Source organism: Protopterus annectens, chromosome 3.part1 (genome assembly GCF_019279795.1).
Source record: "Protopterus annectens isolate FY-2018-M chromosome 3.part1, PAN1.0, whole genome shotgun sequence".
NCBI lineage: Eukaryota > Metazoa > Chordata > Ceratodontiformes > Protopteridae > Protopterus > Protopterus annectens.
Window position 1 is genome coordinate 1831236237 of NC_056732.1, and position 12914 is coordinate 1831249150.

Sequence of the window (12914 nt, forward strand, 5' to 3'; positions counted from 1 at the left end):
TCCCATAGTGAGAGTAACAAAACCTTATTCCATGAGCAATCCATTTGGAAATAGTTTGTTTATAAATAGCCTTACCTAGAGAACTGGAGGCATAAGAGATAAGCAATTGATCAGATTTTCTGAAATCTTTAGTTTTGTCCAGGTAAAATCGTAGCTGTCTGTGTACGTCCAACGAATATAAAATCCTTTCCCTTTATTTTGAGGATTAGGAAAGAAGGTAGGAAGGTGAATAGTCTGATTTAGAGCCACTTTCGAAATCACCTTAGGCATAAATGTAGGATAGTTCCTCAAGGAAACTCTGTCTTGGTGGAAGATAATATATGGTTCCACAGCCATGAGAGCTTGCAACTCTGCTAACAAAATAGCTGTCTTCCAGGATAAGAACTTGATATCCAGCAGGCTCAAAAGGAGGCAAAGTAAGTTTCTCCAAGACATAATTAAGATCCCAAGCAGGAACAGGAGGAGATCTGGGAGGTCTTAAATTCTTAGCCCCTCTCAAAAATTGTCTCACCAGTTGGTGAGAAAAGATGGGAGGATCAGTGTTGAAATACGCTGAGATAGCAGAAGCATGAATTTTGATGGATGAAAAAGAGAGGCCTTTAAGCAAAAGGTCTGAGAGGTAAAGTAAAATTAAGGAAATATCAGGCAAAATAGGGTTAGAACCACGGTCCTGCATCCAAATACAAAATCTTTTCCATTTAGAAGCATAAGATTTCCTAGTGCTAGGCCGTCTAGCTTCTAAAAGAAAGTACAGTTTTGTACCTGCCATAAATGTAGATGTCCGATAGGTATGCATCTGCAGTCATAACATATGGGTTGTCCTGCCTCAGGCAGCCCTTCGGTCAGCCGGATTCCAAAGTCTGGGTCCAGCGTCGGCTGATGTCGCATTTTCCCCGACGTCAGAGCGCCTGGGGTATAAAAGCATCCGCCGACGCCATCTTCCTCAGTTTTTCTTGCCCCAGATGCCAGGTGCCCTCTAAGGAAGGCTAAATTTGGAGAGATGCATTTAAAAATCCAAACATGCACAATAATATAAAAAACAAATACACCATAATAGATCCCCCCCAGCTAGCTATTAGAGGGTAAGCACCCAAGTAATACCACAGGGAAGGAGGGAGGGTAAACCTGACTGCAGATGCATACCTATCGGACATCTACATTTATGGTAGGTACAAAACTGTACTATGTCCTTCGAGGATGCATCTGCAGTCATAACATATGGGTAGAATACCATAGCCAATCTGGGGGTGGAGGAACTATGTAAAGGATGGTGTAGCTAAAATGCCCTGCAGGACTGCCGTAGCAAAGCCTGCTCTGGATCTGGAATATAAAGGTAAATTGTAATGCTTGGCAAATGTATGCACGGAGCTCCATGTAGCAGCTTCTAAAATGTCCTTGGTAGCCACCCCTCTTAAGAAGGCTGTGGAGGTGGCTGTGGCTCTCGTGGAATGAGGACTAATGTTAGCTGGCACAGTTTTTCCATGAAAGGAGTAACAAAAACGAATGCAATTCCCTATCCATTTTGAAATTGTCTGTTTGGAAATTGCTTTTCCTTGTGTACCAGCAGCATATGCTACCAACAGCTGGTCAGTTTTTCTGTAGCCTTTAGTTCTGTCCAAGTAGTAGCGCAGCTGTCTGTGTATGTCCAGAGTGTGCAAAAGTTTCTCCCCTTTGTTTTGTGGGTTTGGAAAGAAGGTAGGTAAATGTATAGCTTGATTTAATGAAACCCTGGAGACCACCTTTGGCATAAATGTAGGATTGGTTCTTAGTGAGACACTGTCCTGATGAAAAATAAGAAAAGGCTGTACTGCCATAAGAGCCTGTAACTCAGATACTCTTCTTGCTGAGGTTATGGCCAAAAGGAAGGCAGTCTTCCAAGACAGGAACTGCAGTTCTGCAGATGCTGCTGGTTCAAAGGGAGGCAGTGTTAATTTTTCCAACACGAAGTTAAGGTCCCAAGTAGGTAGAGGTGGTTTCCTTGGAGGATTGATGTTTTTGATTCCTCTTAGAAACTGTCTTAGGAGAGGATGAGAGAAGACAGGTGGATCAGTATTGTACTCTGCTGAAATTGCTGAAGCATGAATCTTAATGGAAGAGTAAAACAGACCATTGTGGAACATTTCTGCCAAGTATTCCAGGATATGTGCCATGCTCATCACTGTCACATCTAGGCCCTTTGTGGTGTTCCAAATGTGAAATCTTTTCCATTTTGCTGAATATGCCTTTCTTGTGGAAGGCAGCTTCCATAATAATATCTTTCACTCTCTGGGATAGCTTGTCCTGAGGAGGAGTCAAGGTATTTTCCAGGCTGTTAGTTGCAAAGTTTTCAGGTTGGGATGCAGAGTTTTGTAATTGTGCTGCATCAGTAGAAGTGGCCATAGAGGAAGAGGCCATGGTTTCGTACGAGACATGCTCCTTAATAGTGGGTACCAGTGCTGTCTGGGCCAGTTCAGAGCTATCAGAATCACCTTTGGCTGCTCTGTCCTGATCTTCAGCAGAACCTTGGTCATTAATGGGAGAGGTGGAAATGCATACACTGTTAGAGTTCTCCAGCTGAAAGAGAGGGCGTCCACTCTCCATGCTAGTGGGTGGTATATCCTTGAGCAGAATTTCTTCAGTTGATGATTATGGGGGGAAGCAAAAAGATCTAAGTCCGGTCTCCCCCATGATTGTGTTATCTGTAGAAAGATGTCTTGGGTGCAGCATCCATTCGTGTGCATCCATGGTATTTCTGCTTAAGCTGTCCGCCAGTATATTGTCTTTCCCTGGCACAAACTGGGATTGTAGCTGTATATTGAGTTTCAAGGAAAGTTCCCATAGATTCATTGCCAGTCTGCAAAGAGGATATGAATGGGTGCCTCCTTGCTTGTTTATGTACCACATAACTGTGGTGTTGTCTGTCCTTATTAACAGATGGCCCTGATGCAGAAAGGGTTTGAAGGTTTCGACTGCATGTATCACTGCCAGCATTTCCTTTTGGTTTATGTGCATGTGTAGCTCTTTTTGTGACCATAGACCTTGAATGCATCTTCCCTCCATGTGCACTCCCCATCCGTGGTCTGAAGCGTCTGTTGTAATGGTTTGGCTGGCTATTGGTTTGCTGAAAGGCAGACCCCTGTTTGACTGGCTTGCTTGAGCCCACCACAGGAATTCCTTTTGAAGGCATGGAATGAGTGTTATCAAAGTTTCCAGGCTGTGACTGTGCTGAGTCCATAAACTCCTTAGGTACCATTGTAGTTTCCTCATATGTAGTCTTGTTTGTGGAATCAGAAGTATGCAAGAAGCCATGTAACCCAGGGCTTGCAGGATTTTCCTTGCAGTCAGCTGGGTTTGTCTTGTCAGATTTTTGAAGTAATCTGTTAGTTGACTTTGTTTTTCTTCTGTGAGGAAGGCCATTTGGGTGGTTGTATCTAGATCTGCACCCAGAAAGGTTATTCTTTGGGATGGAACAAGTCTTGATTTGTGAAAGTTGACTGTATATCCCAAGGCCTGAAGTAGGTGAATGGCATAATTCAAGTGTTTTACCAAAGTTTGTTGGCTGTCCGCTTGTATAAGGCAGTCGTCCAGATATGGGTATATTTTCATCCCCTGAAGTCTGCAGTGTGCAATTACTGATGCCAGGCATTTCGTGAATACTCTGGGCGCAGTAGATAAGCCAAAGGGCAATGCTGAGAATTGATAATGCTCTGACCCTGCAAGAAATCTGAGGTGTCTTCTGCAACTTTGTCTGATAGGGACATGCAGGTATGCCTCCTTGAGGTCTAGAGTTACCAGCCAAGACCCCTTGCCCAGTATGGGAAGGAGCTGCTGTAGAGTCAGCATTTTGAACTTTGGTACAATTAGATAAGTGTTCAGTGCGGACAAGTCGAGAATAGGCCTCCATTGTTTTTCTTTTCTTGGAACAAGGAATAGTCTGGAATAAAATCCTTGGCCTTGTTCTGAGAGAGGAACTTTTTCTATAGCTTTCATTTGCATTAAGCTGGAAATTTGTTTCAAAGCCTCTGCCCTTTGATTCGGTGGCAGGTCTGGCATGCCATTTCTTTTTGGTAATGTGTGGAAATGGAATCTGTAGCCTTTGTCTATTATTTGTAGAGTCCATTTGTCCCTTGTAATACTGTGCCACTTTTCTGAAAATAAAGAAAGCTTTCCGCCCAAAGGTGCTTCCAATTGAGCCCTGGTGGGTGGTGTCAAAGTAAAGTCATTGAGCCTGTCCTTGTGCAGCAGTTGAAGGTCCTGCATTACCTCTCTGGTTGGGAGGCTGCCATTGACGTCCTCTGTAGGAGCCCCTAGCTTGCCCTCTACCTCTGGCACACCTGTTCTTGCCTCTCTGAGACCTCTCTGTGTCTGGAAAGGACCAATTCTTGGAAGGCCAATTCCTGCTGAATCTTGGTGGTTGTACTTGGAGAAAATCTTTGACTGTTTGTACTGATTTTTCTTTTTCCTCAAATTTCTTTAGGACCTCCTGAGCCGTGGAGCCAAATAACTTTTGCTTTTCCAGAGGAGCATCCAGCAGCTTTGCTTTAACATGGTCTGGCAGAGATTGCTCTTTCAGCCAAGCATGCCTACGTATGACTGCGCCAGTCATAGCTGACCTACATGAAGCTTCCAATGCATCATAACCACATTGCAAGAAATGGTTGCTAACCTGTTGAGAGTTATGTACCAGATCCTGAAGTGACTTACAGTCTAGGGGGTCAGGTGAAGACAGCCTTTTATGCAATTCATCTAACAAATGCTCTTGGTACTGTATCATATGAAACTGACAATTTAATGCCCTCATAGAAAGTGTAGCAGAAGTATACACTTTTTTTCCCCGTCTCTCTAAAGCTCTGGACTCCCTTTCAGAGGGAAGAGGATTTTTAGCAGTGGCAGCTGCAACCCCTTTAGGGCCCTGGGAAATAGTTTCTGGGTCTGCAGAGTGGGCCTTGTAAAGGTAAAGATGCGAGTCTGGGACCCTGTAGTACCTATCGGGTTTGGCAGGAGCCGGAGGAAGAGAATCAGGGGTTGTGCTAGAGTCAGAGTACACATCATCAGTGACATTCAAAACAGGAGGAATAGCTAAAGGCCTATGATGAGGCAAATGTAAAAAGGTCCTTAATCTTTTCCTGGAATCATAAAATTCCTGGCCCTGCCATTGGAAATGCTCTCTCATGGTGTGTAGTGTCTCCCCAAAGGAAAACTCTTCAGGGGGGGAGGCCGAGGGAATAGATTCCTCTGCGTCAGAATCCTCGTAGGCCGAATAAGCCCCCTCCTGGTGATCCGAGAGAGTAGAGCCATCAGAGGCCTCATCTGAGGAGTGGGGATCAGAGGTCTCAACCCTGGGCCTTTTGTCTGGAGGAGGTTGAGAGCCCCTGTCCGGATGAGATTGAGAGCCCCTAATTAAGGAGATAAGATCCTCTGCTAAGCTTAGAATCTGTGAACCAGTAGAGGGTCCCTGAGGGATAACCTTGGGAGGCAAAGCTTTTGAAAGTTTAGCAGCTTTAGCCCTGGAGAATGCCTTAATGGACATGGATGCAGGAGGCCTGGCTGCACCACGTGCTGGTGTAGATTTGTCTAAAGGAATGGTGTTGGAAGGTTCCAGGACACCAGTTTCTGTTGGCAACTCAATAACCGACTCGGCCGGGGCCTCCGGGACCGAAGAAGTCGGTTGAGCGGTTTCGGTAATTGGAAGTACCAAGGACTCGGTTTCAGCCGAAACCAAGACACTCGCGGTAGGCCTGGCCGTGGTGTCCGCACGTGTCGGTCCTTGTCCTTCCGTTTCTTAACTAAATAAGAAGTCGGAGTCTCCGACGACATCTTATATGAAAAACTAGCCCCAAAAAATTCCTCTGCAAACTCCGCCCGACGTCTAAGGGTGCGTCGGTTGAAGGAAGCACAGGCTGAACAGACCGAGACGTCGTGGTCTGGGCCTAGGCAGGGGAGGCAGTAAGAGTGGAAATCCTTATGAGTTATTTGTTTCCCACAAGTCAAACAATTATTAACTTTATCTGACATCGGCTGAGGCAAGAAAGAGTCCCCAACGAGGTACTTAGCTTTTTGAAGTCTTCGGTAGCTGAATTACAGGAACTGGCCGACCGGCACTTGCGAACTGCATCTGCTTCGGGCGCCATGCATCAAGAAAGACTGAGGAAGATGGCGTCGGCGGATGCTTTTATACCCCAGGCGCTCTGACATCGGGGAAAATCAGCCGCCGGACCCAGACTTTGGAATCCGGCCGACCGAAGGGCTGCCTGAGGCAGGACAACCCATATGTTATGACTGCAGATGCATCCTTGAAGGACATCATCCAAAACTTGTTTGGGAAGAGCAGAAGGAATCAAAGGCCCTTGAAGAGCCAAGCTGCCAGGCATAGGGTCTTGATTTGAGGGTGCAGCATCTGACCCTGATGCTGGGACAGAAGAGAAGGGATCAGAGGTAGAATCCAAGGAGGTTCCAAGAACAGGTGTTTTAAAGTTGGATACCAAAACTGCTGAGGCCAATTTGGAGCTATCAGAATGATTATCTTGGGCTTGTCCTGTTTTATTTTCAGTAATACTAGAGGAAGAAGAGGAAGAGGAGGGAAGGCATATCCCGAAAGGTTCCTCCAGCTGAATGACAAGGCATCCACTTTCCAAGCTGTTTTGTGGAAGGACCTGGTGCAAAAGAGAGGCAGCTGATGATTGAGATGGGATGCAAACAGATCTATCTGAGGACAACCCCAAACTGCAGTAATCTTGCTGAATAAGCTGGGGTCTAGCATCCATTCTTGAGGATCCAAAAGGTTTCTGCTTAGGCTGTCTGCTAAGAGATTCTGTTTTCCTGGAATGAATTGAGCTTGAAGATGCAGATTCAGATTTAGAGCCGTGTCCCATAAATTTATGGCTAGTCTGCAAAGGGGGTAAGAGTGAGAGCCCCCTTGCTTGTTTATGTACCACATGACTGTGGTATTGTCTGTACGAATCAGAAGAGGCCCCAGTTTAGAAGTTTTGGAAGGCTAGAAGAGCATTTTGAACTGCCAACATTTCCTTCAAGTTGATGTGCCAGGGTAGATGCTTCTTTGTCCAAGAACCCTGCTGGCAAAGATTTAGAAAATGAGCTCCCAAGCATAATCCGCGTCCGTGGTTATGGTCTGAGAAGGTTGAGGCAGACGGAAGGGATTCCCTTCGTTTAAAGCACAAGCCCTGGACCACCAAAGGAACTCCTTCTGGAGGCAGGGAATCAGTGGAATCATAGTGTCCAGACTGTGGTAATGCTGTGACCATACACTCTTTAGGTACCATTGAAGTTTTCTCATGTGAAGCCTTGCATTTGGAATCAACAGGATGCAAGTAGCCATGTAGCCCAATGCCTGCCAGAATTTCCTTGCAGTGAGCTGAGTTAAAGTAGCCAAGGTTTTGAAAATTGAGGCCAGCTGTAATTGCTTTTCTGGAGTGAGGAAGGCCCTTTGCAAGTTTGTGTCTAGAAGAGCTCCCAAAAAGATCATTTGCTGAGAGGGGATCAAATGTGACTTTTTTGTGTTCACTGAAAATCCCAGTAGAAGGAGAAGACGTTGAACAAAATGCAGATGCTGAAGTAAAAGGTCTTTGCTGTCCGCCTGAATAAGGCAGTCGTCCAGATAGGGGTAAATTTGAATCCCTTGGAGTCTGCAATAAGCTACTACTGGAGCCAGGCACTTGGTAAAGACTCTGGGCGCAGTAGATAAACCAAAGGGCAGTACAGAGAATTGAAAGTGCCTTGAGCCTGCCCTGAATCTGAGGTATTTTCTGCATTCCTGCCTGATGGGAATGTGTAGGTAGGCTTCTTTTAAGTCCAATGTCACCATCCAAGCATCCTGGGAGAGCATTGGAAGAAGTTGTTGTAAAGTAAGCATCTTGAATTTTGGAATTTCCAGGAAGGTGTTTAATACCGAAAGGTCCAGAATCGGTCTCCATGAATTTTGCTTTCTTGGAACCAGAAATAGTCTTGAGTAAAAATCTTTTCCCATCTCTGAAAGTGGAACAGGCTCTATGGCTCTCATGGCCAATAAGGCATTCACTTGATTTAAGGCCTCTGACCACTGATGTTTTGGCAGATCCGGCCAACCGATAGACCTTGGCAGGGTATGAAAGTGGAATTTGTAACCTCTTAAAATCACGTCTAAAACCCATTTGTCCTGGGTAATCTGAGTCCAATTTTGGTAGCAAAGAGAAAGTTTTCCTCCGAGAGGGGCTTCCAGGCAAAGAGGACCTGTAGCCCAGCAGAGGGAGTCATTGGGTCTGCTTCCTTTGTGATTGAGATCTGTCTTCACCCCTTCTAGGTGATGAAGCAGTCCATTGTCTGGACCTGTAAGAGGCCTGTGCCTGAGCTCGACCTCTGGGGCGTCTATATCTTCCCCTTTGAGGCCTGTCAGACGTGGGAAAGGACAAATTTTTGGAGGGCCAATTCCTGGAAAATCTAGGGGGCTGAACTTGTAAGAATTCTTTCACAGTCTGCATAGATTTTGCTTTATCTTCCATCTTTTTAATAACCTCCTCAGCTTTAGAACCAAACAAAACATCATGCTGAACAGGGGCATCTAACAATTTTGCCTTAACTTGTTCAGGTAAATTCTGCTCTCGGAGCCAAGCATGTCTCCTGATAACAGTACCAGAGGCTGCGGCCCTACAAGAAGCCTCCAAGGCATCAAAGCCACAATGTAAACTATGTTTACTAACTTGTTCAGTTGCATGCAGTACATCCTGTAATTCCTTGTCCTCAGCACATGCAGGAAAGGAAGAAAGTTTTTGTTTTAAAACAGACAAAAGAAATTGCTGATACTTGAACATATGAAACTGGCAGTTTAAAGCTCTAATAGAAAGAGTAGCCGAAGTATACACCTTTTTGCCCCATCTGTCCAAGGCCCGAGAATCCTTTTCAGAGGGAATAGGATTCTTAGAAGAAGCGGCCTTAGCAGCCTTGGAACCCTGAGAAACAGTTTCAGGGTCTGCAGAAGGGTTCTTGAACAAAAATTGATGGGAATCAGGAACTCTATAAAATCTATCCGGCTTAGAAGGAGCAGGCGGACAAGAATCAGGATTCAGGGTAGCTTCAGAGAAAGCATCATCCACAATATCAAGAAAAGGAGGAATAGCCAAAGGCCTGTGTTGAGGGAGAAGGAGAAATTCCCTAAGTCTCTGCTTGGAGGCGGAATAATCCTGACCTTCCCAATGAAAATGCTCTCTCATCTCATGCAAGGTTTCCCCAAAAGAAAAATCTTCAGGGGGAGAAGCAGAGGGAATTGAGTCCTCTGCATCAGAATCCTCATAAGGAGGAAAAGAATAATCCTGGTCAGAGGAAGAGACTGAAGACACAGAAGCCTGATCAGAGGAATCATAAGGAATATCCTGTCTAGGCCTTTTTTCAGGAGGGGGGTGAGAACCCCTAATCATAGTAAGCAAATCTTCAGCCATCTTTAATAATTGCTTCTGAGACTTGGGAGCTGAATCCGAAGAAGCTTGAGAAGGAACCCTTGGTTTAACAGGAGTCTTTGAAGAAATAGTAATATGAGAAGGCCTGAAGACCCCTTCAGAAGCTGGTACCTGCACAGCGGCTCCGGACCCATCTGAAGGAGCGATGTCCAAAGGTCCTGCAGCAGATAAAATATTGGGCCTAGTTGGCTCCCCATGGGAGTCCGTGTCGGCCATCGGTTCCGAAGTGGCTGACGACAGGGGCTGCAAAAGCGCCTCACTGACGACAGCTGAACCCGAAGCTGGCTCTGGCTGCAAAGTATCCTGTTTGGACCTCGGAGGCCTATCCTTGTCCTTGCGTTTCTTTTGAATTCCGGTTGTCGGTAAATTATCCAACGACATCCTGTAGTTGAATCGTCTAACGAAATAATTCAAGGCCCAATCGTACCTACGTTTAATCGTACGAGAATTAAACCTACCACAAAACCGACAGCAAGAAACGTCGTGGTCAGGGCCCAAGCAAGGAAGACAGTAGGAGTGGAAATCTTTATAAGGTATTTGTTTCCCACACGATATACAATTATTAACTTTTTCTGACATCGGAGGAACAAGAAAAAAGTTTCCCCAACGGGGTACTTAGCTTGAGAAGAGAAGAAAAAAGTCTTCGGACCGACGACAAGCAAACCACGCTATCTAGATTCGCCAACCAACAACTTGCGAGCTGCTTTCCACCGCACGGCAAGAAAGACTGGAGAAGATGGTGTCGGCTGTCGGCTTTATACCTCTGCGTTCTGATGTCAGGGTACTTGCTGGTACAGCCGACGCCGGACCCAGACTTTGGAATTCTGGCTGACCTCGGGCTGCCTGCCGGCAGGAACACCCTACAGTTATGACTGCAACAGTGAAACACGAAGAACATCTTGCTGTTTCAGTTGGCTCTGACCACCAAAGAACCAGTGGCCTAGTGCCATCAGGGTCACTCCTCCCAGGAATATCAGGGTAGGGTGGAATATGAGGCTCTCCAGACTGGGGTGGAAGTGGCTGTGGGAGTGTCATCACCTCCCCTTTGTGTCTCTTCACCTTCTATATGAGCTTAACCTAGTGTTCCTGTCTTGTCTGTCTTTTATGTTGTTGTGTCTTTCGGCTTATCCCGGTTAGGGGTTGCCACAGAGGAACTCCGGTCTGCTAATGTTTGGTAGTGGATTTTTACGTGCCGAGTTACCAGCTCTGACGCACAACCTTCAACGAAGGTACGCCCATTCACGCATGCCTCCACACAGAGGACGCTCTAGCTGAGAATCGAACAGGACAACGTCTTGCTGTGAGGCGACAACGCTACCACAGCACCACTACCGTGGGTCTTGTCTGTCTTTTATGTGAATGTCAGAAATGTTAACTCTTCCCCAACTCTCTCTCCGACACCTTCCCTATCTTCTCCTACACATATAGGTGTGTGTGTGTGTGTGTGTGTGTGTGTGTGTGTGTGTGTGTGTGTGTGTGTGTGTGTGTGTGTGTGTGTGTGTGTGTGTGTGTGTGTCTGTGTGTGTCTGTGTGTGTGTGTGTGTAAAAAAGGTGCTTATCCCACAAAACAATACCCATCCCCTCCAACGTCTTTCACCACAACTCTCTTAATGCCTTTTTTTTTTTTCTGCATTTCCTTCTCCTCTCTCTCTCCTTACCATATTTCATAGGATCATAGGATGTTATTAGGCTTACAAGCCAAGCCAAGAGTTTATCCCCAAAAACAAAACCTCAGTCAGCATCTGTCGCCCCTGTCAATGAGGGACAAAGGTGGAACCCCTGGGGCAAATTTGTGGTTTCCCATCCATGGATCAAGGTTGTGCTTGAAGAGGGGTCAGCGAGGTACTCTGTTTGACATGTATGGGAAGTCTATTCCAAAGACGGGGCACCCTCTGGGAGACAAACCTGTCTCTCCAGCAGGTTTTGTTGATGTTGCATATTAGATTTAGGCCTACTGAGCAGGTAATGCGCGAGGAGAGAGACTTACAGATATGGAGCACCTCTAGTAGGGCAGGGTCCAATACTGCCTTGTAGGCGAGACACAGATCCTCTCTGAGCAGTCTGTATGATACTGGGTAGAGTGATAGTGATTTGAGCCAGTCCGCATAGAACAGGTGTTGGGAGGCCATAGATTCTCTTTGTGAGGTACTTCTGTGGCTTTTCCAGTTGGTGCAGGTGTTTGGAGAGGTACATACCAAATGGGGCACTATACTCAATTATAGGCCTAATGAGGGGGGAGAAGTACAGAGAGGTAATAAACTACTTTTTTTCTAGATGCAAGCCCTTTAATTATGAGACTAATCAAGTAAAAGGCTTTTCTGACCACCACCGCCACATGATGGTCGAATGTGAGATTGTTGTCAACCTGAGTATCTAGGTCTCTCACCACAGGTTATATGCTTAGGGGGTTGCCGTTGATGTGGTAATCAGTAGGGGCCGTGTTTTTGCTGAATGGTATGATAATACATTTTTTTGTGTGTAACTTAAGGTCATGACTTTGGCATCAGTTATTTGTAATTGTGAGAACCCTCTTGCAGTATATTAATATCATTTGAGGAGTCAATGACAGCACACATTCTCACTTTCTTAAGTTATAAACTTCAAAACAGGGTATGCATATAAGGACGTCTTTACACTGTAGTAAAAGCCTGTAAAAGTTTTGATATCTTGCTAGCCTTTGATGCTGACAAAGAGTCAGTACAAGCTTGCCTCGAAAGTTATCATCTTTCTAACCATCTGCCAAAAATATACAAAAGCATTCATAAAGTTACAAACATGTGCAGCATGCATACAGACGTGTGCCTACTTCAACCATCTTGGCATTCTTCATAGCTCAATTTAGTCAGATTCAGCTCTGCAAAATTTGTCAAATAAATAAAAAATACTGCACTAAGCCTGCAGGCTAGAAACATACTGTAAATTGTTTATTCAATAAAACAACAAAGATACACACAAAGTAAGTGCTTTCACGACATCCAGTTGCTTCATCAGGCCTGAATAAACAGTTTACAATACGTTTCTAGCCTGCAGGCTTACTGCAGTATTTTTTACTTATTTGGCTTTTGTTTTCCTGCATTCCTCTGTACCCTGCCTTCATTCGCTTTGTTCTTATTTCTGCAAAATTTGTACTGGGCACTCCCTCATAGGCCTGGGAATTTCAAAAACCAGTGCCGTTTGTTTGCAGTTCTTACACTTACACAGCCATGTAGTGTCGTGATTCTCACATTCCCCTTACACATTCATGCAGCCTGGCACTATGAATACTGTCATTAGTTTAACCACAGATTCTTCTCATATATAAAGTGGGAAGCCAAATTAATTATTTAGGTAAGTATTTACTTACTGCTTAGTGGGGCTTCAGGAAGATCGGTCTGAAGCACAGTCATATCTTCTACCTTCTCATGAAATGGAAGTTCACCAGGTTTTTCAATATATGACAACAGTTGTTCTAGTGGTACATTATATCCTGCGTAATAAAAAAACAAACAA

At 45.2% G+C, this 12914-nt stretch overlaps 1 protein-coding gene across 1 annotated transcript in view; it reads right to left on the reverse strand.

Annotated features, from left to right (window-relative positions):
* LOC122798721 (gastrula zinc finger protein XlCGF26.1-like) overlaps positions 1-12914 on the reverse strand; it is a 194576-nt gene that overhangs the window by 74880 nt on the left and 106782 nt on the right. The window contains exon 3 of the mRNA XM_044067818.1: positions 12769-12891. Coding sequence (XP_043923753.1) covers positions 12769-12891 — 123 coding nt within the window. The remainder of the gene's footprint in view (positions 1-12768; positions 12892-12914) is intronic.